Here is a 21,072-nt window from a genome sequence, read left to right as displayed (position 1 = left end):
ATACTAATCAAATTCAGTAATTTTACATATACCTAGTTAACAGTTCATGAGTTATGCTTGCTTTAAACTAATCAACTTACTGAAATAGGTTCCCATTACTTAGAAAATCAACAACAGTTTTGAGTAATGTTAATTGCGTAATTGGATACAGTTGAAAATTTTAAACAACTGATACGGAGTTTACTTTGAAAGTACCTAACTTAACAAAGTATGAAATGTAAATTTAGGTGTGGTTAAATTAAAAGTTATTGAGATCTTGATTCAAATTTTTTACAATCACAATCCACATGTTTGTAGTTTCTTGAATGAACGAACTATGTGACACAGTAGTACTGTGGTGTGGTCTACTTATATCCACACAAATAGTATATGGTGATGGTCAGATATAGAATATATTTTGGCAGGAGATCGATAAGGAACGAACTAAAATGAAGCGCAATCGGTACGAAAATGCATGAACAATGAAATCAGAGAAGACGGACTGATATTTGCAGAAGGAACAGTTAAGATTGAGACAATTGATTGTTATTTTGCAAATTAACTGTTTACTGTATGGTTATCAGAATTTAGTGAGATGGTCTGTAATCCGTGCTTAGATACATTCGATTGTCCCCACCCGGATTTTATTCACTAAAGTACTACAGCTTCTAATGGAAGTCTGGTGAGATAAACCATATGTTAATTAAATTTTCTTATGTTCTAAAGACATTAATAATTGTGTTACCTAATGGTTTTGTGTCCAGTTTAGTTCATATTAAGTAAAACCATTGAATGATTCTTTACAACATTTTCACACTTAACCATTCAATATATGATCTAAATACTTCTTACAAATATTTAACTAGTGATGATGTCCAATAGCTAAACTCTTCATCCGAAGATTAGTATATTAATTTTTTCAGATCTCATTGTAATTCGTCAACATTATTGTTAGATGGTCACAGTAATGTGAATCTATTTTTTTATATGTTGATAACTGAATGAATACCTTGTTCCTATACAAACGTCATGCTTTAAGATTCCATTCAACTCAAAGTGTAAACGCACTTAAAATAAATGATATATTAATCAAGTATCTGAAAAACAGTGAGACTTATTTGATATGCAGTTTGTAAGTTTACATTCTTTTTCTTTCGAATATTTGAGCTGCATATATATACATATATACCTCATGACCACTATCCTAGCCAACTGTCCATTAAGGGAAGAAATCCTATTGCTTTACTCATTTGTTACTCCATGATTATTATTCGGAATAGTATCGTACTTTACATCAGGAAAACAATATATTTGTAAATAACTTCAAATTTCAGCTTATCATTCTGGTTCAACAGGAAAAAAATCTACATAAAAATCAGACAAAACTTGTTAGCGGAGATGATAGTGGCTAGCAGTGAAATCCAGGAAGCGAGTTTCATCCTATTTGAGACTAGTCAACTGGATGCACCTGTATCGCAGAGTTAATTTTCACTTCAAGACTCGAACTCAGTACCGTTCGCTTCAAACGCCATCACATTATCCACTTAGCTACTTAGTACAGATAGCCGCTAGCTTGTGCAATGAAATAAAGTTCAGTTCCTTTTTGTATTGATTTCTTGAATCTTCCGATTGATGTTCAAGACTGAGATTGATCAGTCTCTTATTGGTATATGTGCATCCTGTGAGGATTGCCCCAATATATATATATATATATATATATATATATATCCCTTCACTATCATGATTACATTCACAAAATAGTAACTGATTTCCCACATAAGTTAAATCCTGTGAAATATTGAACAAAAATTTAGAAAATTTCCAAAGAATCATTTTTTAGTGACTGAAATTAATCAAATAATAAGCATAAATTTTTATTTTGCCATTTTTACCTGTTGGGCAACGACAGATAATACTTCAAGTTCAATACGATTAAATTCATCAAAACAAGCCCATGCACCAGAAGAGGCAAGTCCTTTGAAGAACTAGTAATAGATTAGAAATGAAGAAAACAAATTATTATTATTATTATTATTATTGGTGTTCAATCCTAAGTGTATGTAGCGCAACAAGCCGTCGAAGCTGTTACAGTTGTCAGATGGCGAGAAGAACTTCGGTATATCAAAAACCTGGTGTAGGTAGAACACGTCAGACCAAATGAGAAGACAGTTTGGATTTCAGAACATATCCCTAGATCAAAATGGATGAGCGAAGGTTCTGTATACCTATTTTATGAATACACTAATCCCTGAGATATTCCTTGTTTATAGGTTTATTATTACATACATATAGTTATTCCAGGTTATTAACCAGATCTCATCTAATTTCTCCGAACCTTACATGGATTCCGCTTAGTACTGCTTATCGTACTACCTGGCACATGTATGCATTGGCGCATGATATCGTCCTAATAAGGGACACCTCAGTAGTGCTCTACAGTTACTAGCTTCGAGGGTTTCCAATGGTGATATAACATTGATCAGTATATGATCTCAACTAAAAGTGAATTATCTCCACAAATCTTTGCTGATATAAATGTTATGATTTGAGATTACATGGATTCATGGAATAAAAATAGTAGCATAATTTCGAGAACCAAGATCTAACATAAGTCAAAGAATGGATGCATATGAGTCATTGCGAGATATTCTGAAATATGTCAACCAGAGCTTACAACAATTTTACAAACCCCAACCAGATAGTCTACACCTACCTACATAGCTTAACCCAACACTTAATGACTACATGGAGTGATGCAAAATCTTGGTTTGGTCAATCTTAATTTTCTTTTAATGGACTCCTACTTCAGTTAATATCGCACTTCAAAGTAGGTGAGGGTTCAATATGGTGGTACATGTTCCAGCTGCTTCAGTCGTTTGAAATCCGCTACCTCATCGAATGATTCACCATCTTTTTGTAGTAACCTACGCATAACATTATTTCAGTAACGTTCACCCAGATATTAAATTCACTGGTGAAGGGGAGAACCCTTATAGTATAGCTTTTCTTGATGTCCTGATTTCTAGAAGGACAGACGGTTCCATAAAATGAAATATATCTACAAAGAATAATTGGACAGGTCAGTATATCTATTTTCATAACTTTACACCTATTCAACACAAAGTTAATTTGGTTAAATGTCTCAGCCACAGAATCAATCTAGTATGTTCTGAGGATAGTGTAGATAGCGATATAGATAAGCTAAAGAACATACTTCGAAATAATGGCTCCCCAGATTATTTCGTCAGAAAATTTGTATCATAAGGTATAAATAGAAAAACTCTCATACGGTCTGCAAGAAAACTCTCCATCGAAAACTCGATTTAAAGAGGACATAGTTGGTGACATTTTAACACATCGAATCAAAAGATTTGTTGAAAGAGAATTTCACACCACCAAGTTACATGTAATTTTATCAACCGAATCAGAACTCACACAGCAAATCAAAGATAGGTTACCGATGATGGGCTACTTTATGTGTATGTACCAATTCAACTGCTGCTATGAAACTAGTTACATAGGCCGTACTCAGAGGGCTTTTTCCTTGAGGTCTCGGAAACCAGAATAGTTGAAAAAGGAGTCACTAAATCTATCAACAACATTATCCTTCCTCACTTGGTAGATACCAAGCATCATATTAAAATAGGTGAAGCTTTCTCCGTTTTGTATCAAGTCCCAAATAATATACCTAATAGAGCTAGATTACGGCTCCTCTGCATAGCTGAAACCATCCGGATTAACTCTAGGAAACCAAACATGTATTCAGAAGAGGCATATTCAGCCTATATGTTTACTTTGGTCCATAACAGGAACACCTGATACCTAACCTGGATATTATAAACTTCTTATCCTTCCTTCCGATTCCTTTAGCGTTTATAACTTTCTTAATCTACACATTCATTCTCAATTCACATGAAATAGTTTTTGTCATAATTAACTTGATAACAACTCTCTTGTTACATAATATATTCAAACAACGTTATTGATATTACCGGTATCAACAAGAAGAGGTTTCACAACAGTAATATACAGCAGAGATAATTCCTACTCCACGTATTAGTCTTTTGATTGACAGAGGGATATTAATCAAACACAGATTGATTATTGTAATGGCATATTTAAATGCATTCCTAAAATCTTCACATTCGTTATATATTTGAAAAAAAAACGTGAAAATTAGTTACACTCTCTTACTTTACCCATAGCAATATAATCTAAGCCATCCGAGCAGTTGAATACAACACATTGAACAGCAAGTGCTTTGGCCAAATCCTTTGTTGTTTCTGTCTTACCTGTCCCAGCAGGGCCTTCTGGAGCACCATTCAAATTCAAGTGGTAAGCACCAATTAGTGTCCGGTAGCATCGATCCGTAAGTGGAGTAATGACAAGACGGGGGGAATTACCCAAATATTCATAGGCATATGATACTTTAGCATTTGTAAGTTTGACCTGTTATGTTTAATAAAAAATATGTTAAAATTTAAATATCTAATTGCAATAAAAACGAAATAGTCTTTCTACAAAAAGGTTTACTGATGTTTAGCAGTAAACTAAAAACACTGGGTTCCATCATATTTGAAATTCATCTCCGATCAAGTTACTGAAGATGGATGCAAGCTGTTTGGTTTTAACGAAAAACAACATTTTAAACAGCAGTTGTCAAGCAATAGTATTTCAAATATATTATGTATTGAAACACCGACAGGAAATTGGAACACTTTTTACCATCTATCCTAGGGATATATTTGACTAAAATACTATTCGAACAGAGATAATTACACTAAGAGATCACTGATGTGTAAATATGCTTGCAAACACTCATTTCAAATTATACCTACGTGGTAATAGCAGCAGCCAATAAACTTTTAGATGTATTATATGCAAATTATATATAGTCAGCAAAAGTTAATTCACAAAATTATATTTGAATACGTGAATTACCTCAACATTTTCATTTTCCCAATAATATCTTAATTGTGATAACCAGTTGAAATCATTTTCTGATGTAACGCCTAGTTTAATCATATCATGAACAACATCACGTGCATGTACATCGATAACGACAAGCGCTCCAAGTGTAATACGTTGTTGTGCATTTAATTTTCCACGAACTAACTTAACAATAGCACTCATTTGTCGATCTAATTTTTTATAATAATTTTCTAAACCTTTAATTCCATAAATAAGTGATTCATGTACTTCAGATGTCCAATATATTTGTGATACGCATAGAACAACTTGTCCAGGCCACTGACAAACCCACAGTTCACGATCTTCTTTTTCATAAGCCTTTAAAAAGTAGAAATTGAAATGGAACTGAGTTTTAAGATTGCAATTGTAATAAGTAGATAATTCACTGTTTGATGGTATTTAAGTGGTATCAATCATGTTATCATACAACATGGGATTTATTGTAGCCTTTAATAAATGTATTTTCTTCATTGACGGTTGCCATTTCTCTAGATTTTTTATTTAGTGATATGAGTGTTATACTTTATATAACATGTATTAGAAATTTATTAAACCTGTTAGAAGTTACTAAGAGGGTGGCGGAATATCAAGAATTGATCAAAGTAATAAATATAGGTCTTTGGATAAGAGCTCGGTGTTTTGAAGTTTAAATGCTTGGCTGAAGAACCTTAGGTGTTTTGTTTGATTTAAGTTAGTTCTTGGATAAGCACCACTAAGCTCAAGCCTACTAGGACCAATCAACTGTCCAGTCTTCGTTGGTTTTAGTCTATTATGTAAAACCATAAAATTTGCTTTAAGTTCGTTGGTGAAACCGGTATCTGAAATCTGAGTTATACAAATGACGATTCTAAAGGAAATATGGGTATTTGGGGGAAAATGAATCCTGACATTTAACTCAATACTGGTTATATTTTCATCGAAGATTTATAACCACTGAAATTGACGATTTTTAGAAACCGATCAGTCGCTTATGTACAAACAAATATAAAGAAACATCAACAACAATTTTATTACCTAGTATTCTTTTAACGACAGACAAATAAGTCATAAAGTAGTTAGCATGCGAACATAAACAACACATATGGAAAAACCTATGAATGGTTGTAACATGTCAAGAGATCATCAGTCCTTACATATTCTGATAACAGCATCAGAAGATAAATCGTAACTAACTTTAGCCACAACTTTTTGAATGTTGGTTCCAATGGCGTACAAAAAAGTAGACTTTCTATTTGGAGGATAAAAAGTGATAGTCTAATTAATTTTGAACCTCCGATAGCTCACCTAATTTCATATTTATTTTCAAATGAATATACAATGAAATTCTTTCCCTTTCTTATTTAAAACTTTTGCTGCAAAATACGGAAACTTACTTCTATAGCAGCTGCTATCACATCTCGAACAGACATGAGCATTATCTTTTCTACTTGTAATAGCCATTTTTCCACTGAACCACGTGCTTCTGACGTACTTATTGTCTAGGAAAAGTATTTATAAAGGAAGGTATACTGGTATCGAAAACTTACATATAATGAAATGTTAAAAATTAGAATTTAATTCCTATTTAGCTGTGTTAATTTGACTGCTGATGAATATAACATAAAGCCAACTAATAATACTTATTCGATTGATAGGATAGATAACGTGCAAATACGATACGGTAACCATGCGAACAGAAAAAATGTGTAAGTCAATGTTCTATATGAACTTTATTAATTTTCGTCAGAAAAGCTTTGATCAATGCGTAAATTATTTGCTTCGGATTCGCGGACTACTCACTATTTAAATGTAGCATAATTTGAATCCATTTTGTATTGTTTATTTGAATCTTCCCATTGATCTTTAGGACTGCGATTGAGCAGTCTCTTATTGCCATATGTGCATTTTGTGCAGATTGCTTCGCTATTGCCTCAAGTTTAAAGCGAACGCTATTGCGTTCGAGTCTCGGAATGAGAATCAAATTTCATGTGTACGTACATCCGGCTGGCGAGCCCCAAATAGGATGAAACGCGCGTCCTGGATTCTACTGTTAGCCACCATTCATCCTTGCTTGTAAAATAATTTGGTCTACCAGTATTTCACGCTATTTGATAAACGAAAGTGGATGTAAGTCTATACAATAGAATATTATCAAAAATCATATCGAGAGTCTCAAAACCTATCAAATTTGTTGACCTTATATGTCAACAAACTGAGAATTATCTGACTGACATAGTTTTGATGATAATAATTTAAATTCAATTATGGCAACAAGAAAGTTTCGAACTAATAGATTCTTATTATGAGGTGCGTTTGGCGATTTTAAAAACAGTCAGTATAATTGATTGGTTTCAATTAGAAATTTATTAAGTATCGAATAGTAGTGTTATATCCCGTGGAGATTTATGAATGATAACTTTGAGAACTATTTATGGACCAATGTGATATGTATATTTCCTACTGTATAATTGTTAAGTAACTAAACTTTTCGTATTCATGTTCCTCTTATTATAAGCTTTATTTTGACCTGTAGACTATTATTATACGATTGACCATTCTTGAGTTATCCCCAGTCTATTAATTACTATTCCCTCCCTATTCACAGCCACGTTTGGTCAAATCTTGTACAAATGTTATTTTCCATTTTATGGTACGATGTGGTCAGTTTGCTTGATAAATAAACCCAGTATGTTTGTGAATAATGATTCATATTGTAGAGGCTGTTATTGGTGTTCTGGACTTAACTGGCTGGGCTAGCTAGAAAGCAAGACTGATAAGTACTCAAGACTGTTCATACAGCTTTTGTGTATCATTGTGCGATCAATAAATTCACTGCTCTCCATTTGGCGGTCTTATAACGTCATATTTATAAACTGGGCACAGAGGCAATCGATATAACAAGTAATAAACAATTATTTTATTCTAATATGGAACAACTCAAAAGCCCGATATTTCCCCACAGACCAGGGATCGAACCAAGAACGTTTAGGCCTTACAACATGTCATAACCACATAGGTACTCACAATAAGACGTAAGAACACTCATTAATTAATTAGACATATTTATTAAATGATAAATTTATTTAAGTGATATGATTATAATTACCTGACTTAATTGAACTTTTTCACCTTCACTTGAAAACATTGCTTTAATATTTAATTGATCATCAAATTCTAATTTAGCAATACCTTCAAAACATTTTTTTAAATGGGGTTGTACACGTAATGGATCTTTTGTTTCTGATAAAATTTCCAACATTTCATCATTAGATAAAAAGAAAAATCTTGCAAAATATAAACGCTTCTTTTCTAAATAAGCATTTAAACCTTTATTAATTTTATCTAATAATCCGTTACTATCTTTAATTTTATCTAAAATTCCAAGGAAATCAGTTGCCTAAATTGTTTGTTTTGGATCAAAAAAAAAGAAAAGAATGAATGAATATTCTAAGTTAAAAATGATAATTCTACGTAGTTGCACTACATGAGTCAATTGAAGCTCGACCGCCTTGGAAAACCTGTAAGCCGTTTCGTCCTATTATGGGACTCCTCAGACATTAACACCGTTGGATACCGGCTCAGTGGTCTATCGGTTAAGTGCTCTGGCGCGAGACTGGTAGGTCCTCAGTTCGAATCTCGCGAGTGCGGGATCGTGGATACGCACTGCTGACGAGCCCACTAATAGGATGAAACGGCCGTTCAGTGTTTCCAGCTTTCCCATGGTGGTCTAGCTTCAATTGACTCATGACTTTAACTATGAAAAATACTGAAATCTCCACAGAACCCCTTCTGATGATAATTATACAAGTGAAATTCATAATATCATTGAGATTAATTAATGAGTTATTGTAAATTAGAGAAGAAAATGTATGCGATCGTTGTATTGTAGTGTAGTCTACTTATATCCATATAAGTAGTATATATGGAGATGGTCAGACATAGAATGTATTTTGGCAGAAGACCGATAAAGGAAGAACTGAAATGAAGCGTAATTGGTAGGAAAATGTATGAGCATTGGAATTAGAGAAGATGAACGGATATGTACAGAAGGAACAGTGAAGATTAGGACAATTGATTGTTACTTTGCAAATTAACTGTTTGTTGTATGGTTAACAGAGTTTAGTGAGATAGTCTATAATTTGTGCTTAAATACATTCGATTGTCCCAACTAGAGTTCTTGTTCATTACAGTATCAGTTATCACAATGGGAGAAGAATTACATAAAATGTAATCTGAATATTAAGGCTTCATTGAGAATATATATGTTATGTCTATGTGTAATACTTACTAACATAGAATAATTGATTGAGAATATGCGGTCTCTTGTGGAGCATGAATAATTTGGACTGTGAAAAATGATCAAAATTGAATGTGTCTCTCACACACATAGCACCTAGGCTTAGAATTTTTAGGTTAAATAGAAATAGGAGTAGGATTAAACAGAGGAATAAGTTATCTAGCTTTTCAAACTTTATAGGAAACATGGGAAAATGTGTATAAGTCTTGTTGAGGTACGTGTTTTTACTTCAATTTCAGATAGCAAACACTTAGTTTACTATCGAAATTTATCAAACGGACTAACTGATTTAAACTTATTTTATGCTTGCTTCAAATTGGAGTGGAGGGTGGAACTGTCAAAAGCTACAAAAAAACATCTCATAATGGATTATTTGTAATATCTTTCTGATGAAGTGTTGAAAAATTGAGCCAAAATTTTATCACGAGTGTCAAGTGATACCAATTTTGATTGCTTTATGTTGTTTATTTATGACTGGTAGGGGATTGAAGGTTAATGGTTGCTAAGAAATTTCAACGTAGTAAGTGTTTGTTTGGTTGCTAATATAGGGGTTTGGTCATTAGATTAAGTTTGTTAATGTTGGGACTAGGATGAAACCTCTCTATCGTATTTATCAGATCTCAACAAATTTGGTTCTAAATAAACACCATCTACAAATTTGTGGAATAACATAACTAGAAATATCGGAGAGACTATAGTTTATGGAGGACCTCTGAACGAATCTAAAGTGGCCTTGAGAAATATTAGTCAATCAGGTAACAGTTAGTATAGAGTAAAAATATATTATACAACACCAAAGAATTAGAGTGGATACACTTCTTTTGCACGATCCAAAAACTTGTCAAGGTTAGGAAAAGGTTCAAAGGTTTTAAAATCGTAATGCATAAGGTAGAGGAACTCATCCATGTGGCTTTTTAATACCCGGTCTCTCGAGCTGTGATCAGGTCACAAAAACTCTCTCAGCCTCGACCACATAGCCTCAATATTGTTTGTATGTACTTCGGTTGTGTAAGTTTGTCATTTTTATTACGCATATATCCCTGCAATACTCATACCTCTGAACAGCCGAAGCTTCAGTAACATCTGAGAATATTGCAGTCAATAATACTGGTGATTTTATTATACAGTACGCAGCAATTATTATAATTTGCCTTAGTCTCAATCTGGATCGAGCGAAAAAAGTTCCTATTCTAGCAGACTTCTTCCTCTAACATATATTACATCGAAGGACAACATAACTGTAGTCTGCAAAAGATCTATAAGTCATTTGATTACCGCAATTACAAATAAAGGAACTTCTTGGTGGTCCCATTTATTGTAACCGCTTAATTCTCATGTCTTCTCTAAAATCCTCTGTGAACCGATTGTACATGAGCATAAAGTACTGAAATTGGTGCTGTGACCTTGAAATCCTTCAAACGCTTCTGATTGGCTCGTCCATAAATTATAGTATCGCCTATAATTATGATGTCACTATATGTGTTCAATAAAAGCAAGCAAATAAAATTCACATTTTTAATGTACCTTCAAAACATTTGGATCTTTAACTGTATTTTTCATGATATCTTTGAAATTACGGTTTACAACTTGAAAAAGACGTCCTTCTTCAGGCATTTGTTGCATAATATCTTCTGAACTAAATATAGGATCTAAATATAACCACTGAGCTTGCATTTTTAACCATTCATCCAATGTTTCTTGTATATGCAGAAGACGTTCTTCCCATGCCTACCAATAACGGAAATATAGATACTTGAAAACATTACAAAAATGAAACAATAAAATTTTCAGTTGTTTATAACTGCTTTGAGTAGATAGTCTAATATTATTGTCACTGGCTATATCAGTTTTTTCTTCAAAATGTCGGAAATAATTTGCTGATGAATACCGACTCAAACAAAGTACTTATCCAGGGCATCATATTGATTCTTTGCTATAATTTAACATCAAGCATGATGTATCACGATATTGAGCCATCAGTGGTATTGAACCCCTTAGACTCAATCCCTTTTGTGGTTATAGGTCCTCACTGTTATAGGTACATACCTGAAGACAAGGTATTTGTTTACTGCTATCTAACTTTTAATGTTACTTCAAACGATGTAAGTTTATGACAAAAATTATTGTCAAGTGTTTTCTAAATGAACTTACTTTAATTTCCTTCTCAAATGGTTTAATAAATGGTGATCCTCGCATTGTTTGTGTTTTACTAATCTGGTCATCTAACATTTGTTGTATATCGTCAACAGACGCAAGTATAAATATACCAGATTCACGATATGGAATTAAATTAAATGATATTTCAGTCCAATCATCGTGCATTTTATTCATATTGGTCTCCAAAGTAAATTCTTTACTTGCTCCGCTTGATATACTAGCAAATTGTTCCATAAATGTGTCCAAATTTAATTGCAGCATTTTAGCTAATGATGTACCACTATCTGGTGTTAAATCTTTACCAGCTATCTGTGACATTGCATCCCAATGTCGTGTTCTTATACCTGGATTGCATAATATCGCTATAATTGGTATATTTTCCTTTAATGTAAGAAAAAACCCAGAAATAGTTAGAAAATTACACAATCGCATACTCATTTCAAACAATGATTTCACAGTTTTAAGTAGTGGTCAAGACTTGTGGGCTATCAAATGTAATGTTGCTTCTAATTAAGGTGACACCACATTATTTTATAAGAAATATGTTTCTATTCATTTGAAGATCACTTTCATAATCGTCTGGAGTATGCATCAACTGCAGTCAATAATTTGTTGTAAATGGGAATGAATAATTGGTTTATGACCCTGATTGTAATATTCAAGTTGAACTATGTTCGAAAGTATGAAAAATTCATTACGTTTTTCCTAATGATAAGAAGCGAAGATTCACTATGCCACTTTTATGTCAACTACGGAAGACCTATCATAGTAAAGATGCTACATTGTAGATTGACTAGGATATATCTTCGGCACTGAAGTTTTCTGTCACTAGGATAATTGATGCTTAAAGATTTTGCGTATACATATATATGGTAAAAATAGTTGCTACTGCTAGAAGTACTGGTGAAAATGTTCATTGCTAAAAATTATGTATCTTTGGTTTATTCCATACTTATAAGGTTTAAAGTAAACCTACGATATGTTATTCAGTTGGTTAACCTACATAGATATTAGTTCGAAATTTCATTATATTGGTTTTCTAGCACACGGTTGCTTTTATTTGCCAGCTGCTAGCATACTTAACATGTAGAGGAGATTTATATTTATTTGGACTTAATAGTACTCTCTGAACAATCATACATTTACCTCTAAATCGAGCTTGAACAGACCTGATAAAGTTAGTAGGTGATATAGTTTGGTTATTTTTACTTTTGAAACTCATTGATATATTTAAGTCTTATCAAATATTTACTTAAATGTACGCATATAATTCAGTGAATATGTATCATGATTGTATTAGTTAAGGGAACAAAATTATCAAATGTAGGTTATATGAAAACATTATGTTGTGTAATAACCAATAAATAGATTATAGGTGGTTTTTTATCACAGTTTATTTTGATTAGTCAAATAACTGGTAGGATATCGAGATCCTTTATGAATATATTTTGTCATATTTCTAAAAATCATTACTAGAAGGGATTCATAAGTAATGACAGGATTTAATCTAAAATTACCGACGTCATTGAAATGGGTTTTTCTTTCAACTTGCAGGTATTTCATTAATGTGATATTTGCTTAACATCACTCAGTCATATGAGTTAAGAAACCAGTGTTGGGCTTTAGTACAGATCTAATTCCTAATGAAGATATCCAGATTTCCAAAGCAAAATTAGTTATATATATATATATATATATATATATATATATCTGAATGATAAATTTCCATTCTAAAATAGATCAATTTTAAGTGGTAAAAGTTTCACCTTAAATTTTTTCATTTGATTTTGAACATCTTTAATTATATTTAAAGCTGCAGGCGGTTTAACTTCTTCCATTTCATCGTCTTCCTGTTCAACTATCTTAGTAACATCTTCCTTTGTCACAACTTCTGAAACTGTTGTACCTGTGTCTATACTTGCCAAACGACGTCGTCTTTTTCGTTCTCTATTTCTTTCATCTGCCTCCATAGTCATTTTTTTATATTTCGCTGTGAAAAGTTTCTGAAGTTTGTATAGTTCACGCCAATATTCTTCTACTTCAGCATCGATTGCCTCAGCGTTTAATTTATCAAATTCACCATAAAGCCAACTAGATTTTGAATATTGAAAAGGTTTATTGAATATAAAGTACTTGTCTGTTATTTCTATAATAATATTACATTTTCAAACATAAATCAAGTTGATGTTATGAATATTTCAGATAACGACCACAAAAATAACATCCCAAAGGAGGTAAGTTTCAATTGGGAATGCCATGAGAAATTACAGTTTTTTAAACAATCTATCTACTATTCTCGAACAACAAGTTTACTTAGGTTTATGAACTTCTACTTTTCAAAACGTAATAATAAATAGTCAGACATTACGGAATAGTATTTCATTTAATTTATGGTAATGAAGTCTTAGAATCATGGTCGTTAGTGCAGAAGTGTGTTAAGAGAAACTTAGGGACAGCTAAACGAAGACATGGTATCAGTCTATGAAATCATGGACTAATGGTCTGAGTTGTGTTGGTAAATGTAAACCAATTGGTTGTAGCCTGCTTGATAGCTTCCATCAACATTTAAATACTTTAGTTTACATGGATCAGAATCACTCGTGAATTCATTCTATGTATTACCTTAGATGTTGAATTCCAGTATAGCTTTTTACAAATATTTCCACTCGATCTCCTTAAACTGTTTCTCAATGTTCAGTCTCTCTTATGATCGTTCCTATTACTCTATACATATCTATTTTACTGTTCATTTTGTTATTTTCATCTCCGTGCAAATTTGGAGTTGCAAAACGGGTCAACGTGCATCACTTCCAGGTTCTGTGCTGATCATATCTGTATCCCTGTATAAACATTACGCCATAACATGACAACTGAATTAAAATTTTATGATGAAATGTTAAGTTAATAAATTTCAAATATACATCAAATCTTTTTCACATCAAAACACTTTACTTACCGTCTTTCTGATTTGGAATACTTAACTACAGTAGTAAATAATCTAAGAAAAGGTTCTGCTAAATTTCGAATCTCTTCCACTTCAGGATAATTACTAATCTGGAGTTTGTATAAATCTTCTTCTTTATTAATCCACATTTTTTCATTTTCTGCATCTTGAAGACGTTTTAAAACTCCCCGAACATCTTGAACATATTGATTTTGCATTTCAGCATCTACTTCTCCATAGTCATTAAATTCATCAACACGATTTTTCAATCGGTTCAATTCAGCGATTAATTTTTCACGTTTTGCTACAACAGCTGCTTCGCCGACTGCACGCATTCGTTCTTGTAACTGAAAATAATTTTTCAGAATTTCATTTTTTTGGTCAATAAGCATTTAAATCACATCAATTGATTAGTTTTTAGTAATTAATGGTTGTAAACTTCTTAGTCATAAGAGGAATTAATAGCAAACACAGCACCTCGAACTATGACACTCTTTGATAATACTTGGAATCCTACATGGGAAATAAATCACTTTAATTGGGTAGATATGTTTTATTGATGAATGTTAGTAGACAAGAAACCAACACTCATGACCTTTTAATCACTGTCTCCAATCATAATAACATAAAATTAAGTATAACATAATGGGAATTCATTTGGTCTACTGGTCACATTCCAATTTTTTTAATAGACTTTAAACTACATAACATGATACTGGATACTTTTATATAATTGAAAACTGATAATATTTACTTTATCATTTGCGTCAAATTCAGGAATAATTCGTGTTTTCCATGTCAATACAGCACTGTTTTTTGCTAGTTCCTCTGGATCAAAGAAATATACATCGAGTAAATAGTTTAAATATTCCATAGTTAACTAAAAGAAAAGAAAAATTCAGTAAGCTATTCGAAAGAATATTCATGGTTAGTTAACACATAATAATCTATTGTAAAACTGACAGTTCTTATATCTTACATACATCTAGTTCAAAGCAAGTGCTGGCTAAGGTCTATGTACCTCGCTCTACCAGAGCAGGTGAACTGATAGTTGCCTATACAGGGGAATAAAGCTTGAGCTCCACGGATACAGAAAACACGTTTTTACTAGCCATTAGTGGCAGTTTTTGCGCATAGGATGTTATTTTTACAGCTATCGACAGTCGATTCTTAAAAACATGATTTTGCTCACTTTTGAATTGCACATTCATTTCGTCATATTTCTTTGAAAGGGAATTGCCGTATTCTTCGTCTCCACGTTCTTTCGTGACTTGGATAACTGTTTTTACCCAATGTTTTTCTGAGGGACGCAAGTTCTTTTAATTATCTTTATTCACATTATAATCTGTTGCTAACTTATTACCTTTGAATGGTATTTCGTTTGCACAGACACAATCTTTTATTGTTACTATTATAATTTTTCTTTCACATCATCATGTACTCACGGAATCGACACTTGAAAATAAACATGGAAGATTTATAGAAATGAGGTAGTAATGCGGTGAATACTACTGACAAGATTACTTGTGAATAGTATGTAGTGGAACATGGTGTCGAAGCTGTCACAGTCGGAAAACATAGAGAAGTGCTCCAGTATGTCAAAAGTACGGTGCAGACAGAACATTTGAAGACCAGATGAGGAGATAGTGCGGATTGCAGAACACACTTTGAGATGTAAATGGATGGTCGAAGGTTGTAGATACATATTAAACAAGCACTGAACATAAAAACTATCCAAGGTTAACATAAGTTCAGAGATTTAAATGTTATTCATGCTATATCTACATACGTAAAGAGATCCAAATTTGTTTTCTTTAACCGATAGTCTAAAAATTTGAATAACTCGTAAGATATTTGGAAACGATCTGAAGGCTAATAAAAGACTGTAACTTGAAAAATTTTATAAAATGAAACAGTTAACTGATCACTTAACGAACATAAAGTAAATGAGAAGGAAGAATAAATGATTGAATGATATCTTATTATTGTAAGAGTATTTAGGAGCATAGTAGTATGAAGGGTTGAATATACTACTTCGAACACAAGATTTGTTGGAGCCCCAAGAGAGAAGATTTTTAAACACTATTGATAACCATAATACATATCTGCTTTAAAACAGACTTATGGGTAAACTAACTAATGGAAACGATTTGACAGAATGAGTAAGTTCATTAGTTAGAGGAAATATTTTCCGTTAAGAACTGCTGTTAATTTTAACTGGAATCATATTTTGTTTACTTATGAGTTTATTAGTTTATTTTATTACAATAAACTATTAGCTCAGTTTTATTTCATTCATCTTCGTTTAAACTCATTTTGTGATTGAATATACGATTCTTTGTAACAGCTATCAGTTTAGCACGATCATAAATTGTTGTTTTTGATGACATTTGTCTACTTATATTCATATAAGTAGTATATATGGCGATGGTCAGACATAGAATGTATTTTGGCAGAAGACCGATAAGGAATGAACTGAAATGAAGTGCAATCAGTACGAAAATGCATGAGCAACGAAATTAGAGAAGATGGATTGATATTTACAGGAGGAACAGTGAAGATTAAGACAATTGATTGTTATTTTGCAAATTAACCGTTTGCTGTATGGTTAACAGAATTTAGTGAGATAGTCTATAAATTGTGTCTAAATGCACTCGATTGTCCCCAACTAGTGTTCTCATTCATTAAACTATGGCTATTATTTTTAATATTTTATTAAATCTTCATTTAGCTCACTACCATTTTATTCATCTTTCTGTTAAATGAATGATTTTTACGCTTACAATTTCTAAAACGTATTCAAATTACTCCGAAATTATACAATAATTAAGCGAACAACCTTATCAATTTAACCGATTTTGTCTTTAAAGTTTGTCTTCAAATGATGTTACATGAGTAAATACACGTGCTGAAAATCCTTGTCATTTCGGTTGTTGTATTATCTTACAGTACCAATGTAGAGCCTGTGAAATATCATTGGTACCTAGCCAACTCATTTGGCAATCAGGTCACTAACTATAAAACAGTTCAGCGATTCTTTTCATATTCATGGACAACCAATACACATTATTCAAATGCACGCCATGGACAGGCGCATGCGCCACTGGTCGAACTTTATTTCTTTTACTTACTCTTCTTAATATAATTCTTTAATGACGCTATTTGTGCTGTACAGTCATCAAAGTAGACATAGTACCTGGATACGACTAAAGGGTAATCCACTTTAGATATTAACCGTATGGTGTGACCTCGGAGTAAGCTGGAAGGTTACGCCATTTTCGTTCAGCTTGAGTAGGCTGTCGATCATTCACACAGATCGTCTACATTGGTGATCTACACGAAGAAGACTGTAATAAGGTTAGAGAACCCATAAAATGATATGAATTCTTTATGTTTCCTTGTTATCTTTAATGTATTCAAAATAAGTGTTAAATAACTTGGTTCTCATTACGGTTCTCAGAACTTATCAGAAAAGTGTAAGGTTTATTTAGTTCCCGTAGTGATTCATCAAATCAAATGAGTAATGCACGAATAAGGAATAGAACAAAAATAACTTCCCATTTTGATAGAAATTTGGATAAATAATGATTTCGAAAAATATAGTCATAGTAACAAACTATCTATTTGATACTGAACAACAGATCTCATCAAAAGCCCGTTAAAATACTAAGTTTACTCACTGAAATCTTCTCGGTCATACGAATCATACCCTGACATCGAGCTTCTTCCATATATTGAATCATATCAATTAATTCTTCACTATTTTGTGGTATTGTATGACAGCGATTTCGAATTTCTTCGAATGTTGCACAGATTCTTTATTATTTGAAAAGGATAAGATATGTTAATAAGTTTAAACATCATGTATTCCATATCGCCAATATATATATATTGAATTTAGGAATTATGTATGATTGTGATGTGGAGACTATTTCAAAACAAAAATTTCATTACAATCTTTTCCACGGAATTCTCAATCAGATAATCATCAGGGTCTCTTTATGCATTTAATGTGGTATCAGTTAAGTAAATCAAAAACGTTTATTTTCAAATTTAGCTGCACTCAATTCGTATTCTTAGTGTGAAACTTGGAAATATATGTTATGAAATGAATGATCTATCATATTACATTATTTTACACAGATGATTTTGATCCCACTAATATCCATGAGGAAAGGATTGACAATGTAAAGAGCAGCATTCCTAAGGTTGATTAACATATGGAACTCAAAACAACTGTCAGCCAACATCAAAGTCAAAATCTTCAATATGAATGTCAAGACAGTTCTATTTTACGGAGATAAAACTTCGAGAACTACCATAACCATCACTGAAAAGGTACAGGTATTTCTAAATGTTTGTCTACCGAAGATATTCATTGTTTGTTGGACGGATACCATCAACAACAGCCTACTGTGAGAGACAAGAAATCAGCTTCCAGCTGAAGAGGAAACTAGGAAAAGACGTTGGAAGTGTATATGACATAGAAGCACTAACTTGAAATCCTGGTAGGAAAAGCAAAAGAGAATGACCAAGGAACACATTGAATCGGCAGTCAGAAGAAGACAACAAAAGAAAGAACAGAGACTTTAGACAACTGGGAAAGATTGTCCAAGACAGAGCTCGATGGAAAATCCTGATGGGCGGTCTATGCTCCTTCACAAGGGATAACAGGCATAAGCAAATAAGTAAGTGTTCATAGAATTCTGATCGAGTAATATGAAGAAAGTATGATTGTATACAAGCACTAAAATGGTGTAGTGGTAGATGGAAATAGGTTAAACAACATATATACTAAAAACAGACCAAAGCATAATTTACAGTTAAAAAGAAAAACAAAAAATTGATAAGAAGGGAAAATGAATACAAATCTTAACATTACTGGATGGGAAATAATGCATAAATCTGTCTATTTCACCAAAAACAATTTTTCCCATGTTAATCAGCTAAATTTTCTAGTGTCAGGAATTCGCTAAGGAAAAACGTTTATAACTTGCACAAATAATTAGTGATTATGGTTTAAAGATATGGAAATTAGACACCTAAGGCTGAACAAAATGCATTATGTATCACTTTGTTTGAGCCTTGAAGTAAACATGACTGAAGTTAACACCCACTTCTAAGGAAAGGATAAGTTCCAGTTTCAAAAGATAATAATCAAACATGCTGACGGGATATAGCGTTAAAAAACTTATTTATATAACTGTTACCAAGTAATTCCACTGATAGTTAAAAACTATAGACATAAATCCTTTTCAGAAATTTGCTATACTTATTTCATTTTCAAAACAGGTCACTGAGCTTTTTGAAACGATCAGTATTATTTTTAGAAATAGTTCGCATAGTTACTCTAAGCACTACTACAACGGATACAAATTAATCCTTCTAGAACCGTATTTTATGCATGAATTGACAAATTACACCTTTAAATGAAAATACTTTCAATGTTTTTCTTATAAAAAACAGACTGCCCATTATGCTTCATGTGCCAATATTTTATAGTCGTCAGCTACAAAGAACCGAAAATTTTAGATGACATAGTCATATATTATAAAACATCCAATATCAGTAATTGACCAAAGGACAAATATTTTGAACACATTTTACATACTCATCATTATTTCGTGTGAAATCTGAAACTACTCGATCTAACAATAAGTTCGCCAATCGATAACATTCTTTGTATAGACCAATTTTAACATCTCCACAATCAAGTTGTATTAAATCAAAATATTCGGTATTTGGTAAATTCATCACTTCATTTGCTAAATCATGCAATTTATTTATGTACTATAGAATGGACAGAAACAAACAAATAAAGTTATTTCCTATTATCATGCTTAATATTATAATGCATCTATTATCTACTAAATCTAACTAAACTGAATATGAAATATGGGAGATATAAAATGACTTTAAATTACACTTCTAAAGTTCATAAATACTATGAAATAACTGATCACAGCCATTATTTCTTGTCTTAACACCTTTCATGTGTGCAAGTAGTCAGCCTCAGGAATGTTCTTATTGAGCAATCGATTGACGGTGAACTTGTAAGGCTTAAGAAAGCTTCAAACAGCTTTCGCTATATTGTAACTGTTTACTTTCACCTACATATAATCGCTCTCATCTCTATCACGCACTAGATAATAGTGCTACTTTCAATTACATTTTGACTAACGAATAGCAATGAAATTAAAGATTCATGTTTTTGTTTCTGTTCAGATCTCTTCAGCTGGACTTACATACATCACAGTACTGATATTCACAGTAAAATGAGAAAGCAATATTAATAAAGTAATACCAACTCTTATAAGTATACATTTTCTGTGTTTTTGTTAAATTAATTTAAATATAATAATGATTCAACGTACTTCACAGTATTCTTTAAATTGTTTGTTACTTCCTAGAAATTCTTCGACCTTCTTAGCTTCTTTACCATCAAATATAAATGAATATGGTTCAACTATAAAGCAAATATAGAACAATTGAACTTAGCCTGAAGAAACCTACCAATAACCTTAGTTAAATATTGTTGTGGTACTTCAAAATAACGCTTTACAGCTTCTTTTAATTTTTGTTTACATATTTCATAAACATCAGACGGAATTTTTGTTTCTATATACATTGGAATTGGTGATGAATTTAACCAGCTTTGAACTGTTTGAATCTGTTCAATTTGAACAATAAAATTACACAAAGGATAAATAACAATAAAAACGAAAATATCGCTTGGAACTTGCAA

General features: G+C 32.2%; 1 protein-coding gene across 1 annotated transcript in view; it reads right to left on the bottom strand.

Annotated features, from left to right (window-relative positions):
* The window catches only part of Smp_159840 (dynein heavy chain, putative), a gene marked incomplete at its 5' end in the record, with an annotated part of 101,258 nt that overhangs the window by 72,696 nt on the left and 7,490 nt on the right, over positions 1 to 21,072 (bottom strand). Inside the window, 11 exons of the mRNA XM_018791954.1 lie at positions 1,872 to 1,964; positions 4,174 to 4,428; positions 4,921 to 5,268; positions 6,324 to 6,428; positions 8,036 to 8,326; positions 13,150 to 13,474; positions 14,340 to 14,674; positions 15,082 to 15,207; positions 18,008 to 18,143; positions 19,939 to 20,117; positions 20,702 to 20,820. Of these exons, the coding sequence (XP_018647275.1) occupies positions 1,872 to 1,964; positions 4,174 to 4,428; positions 4,921 to 5,268; positions 6,324 to 6,428; positions 8,036 to 8,326; positions 13,150 to 13,474; positions 14,340 to 14,674; positions 15,082 to 15,207; positions 18,008 to 18,143; positions 19,939 to 20,117; positions 20,702 to 20,820 (2,312 nt within the window). The remainder of the gene's footprint in view (positions 1 to 1,871; positions 1,965 to 4,173; positions 4,429 to 4,920; positions 5,269 to 6,323; positions 6,429 to 8,035; positions 8,327 to 13,149; positions 13,475 to 14,339; positions 14,675 to 15,081; positions 15,208 to 18,007; positions 18,144 to 19,938; positions 20,118 to 20,701; positions 20,821 to 21,072) is intronic.

The sequence above is a fragment of the Schistosoma mansoni genome, assembly GCF_000237925.1.
Source record: "Schistosoma mansoni, WGS project CABG00000000 data, supercontig 0223, strain Puerto Rico, whole genome shotgun sequence".
NCBI classification, from domain to species: domain Eukaryota; kingdom Metazoa; phylum Platyhelminthes; class Trematoda; order Strigeidida; family Schistosomatidae; genus Schistosoma; species Schistosoma mansoni.
Note: the sequence above shows the minus strand (reverse complement) of the source record. Positions and strands in the feature narration are given on the sequence as shown.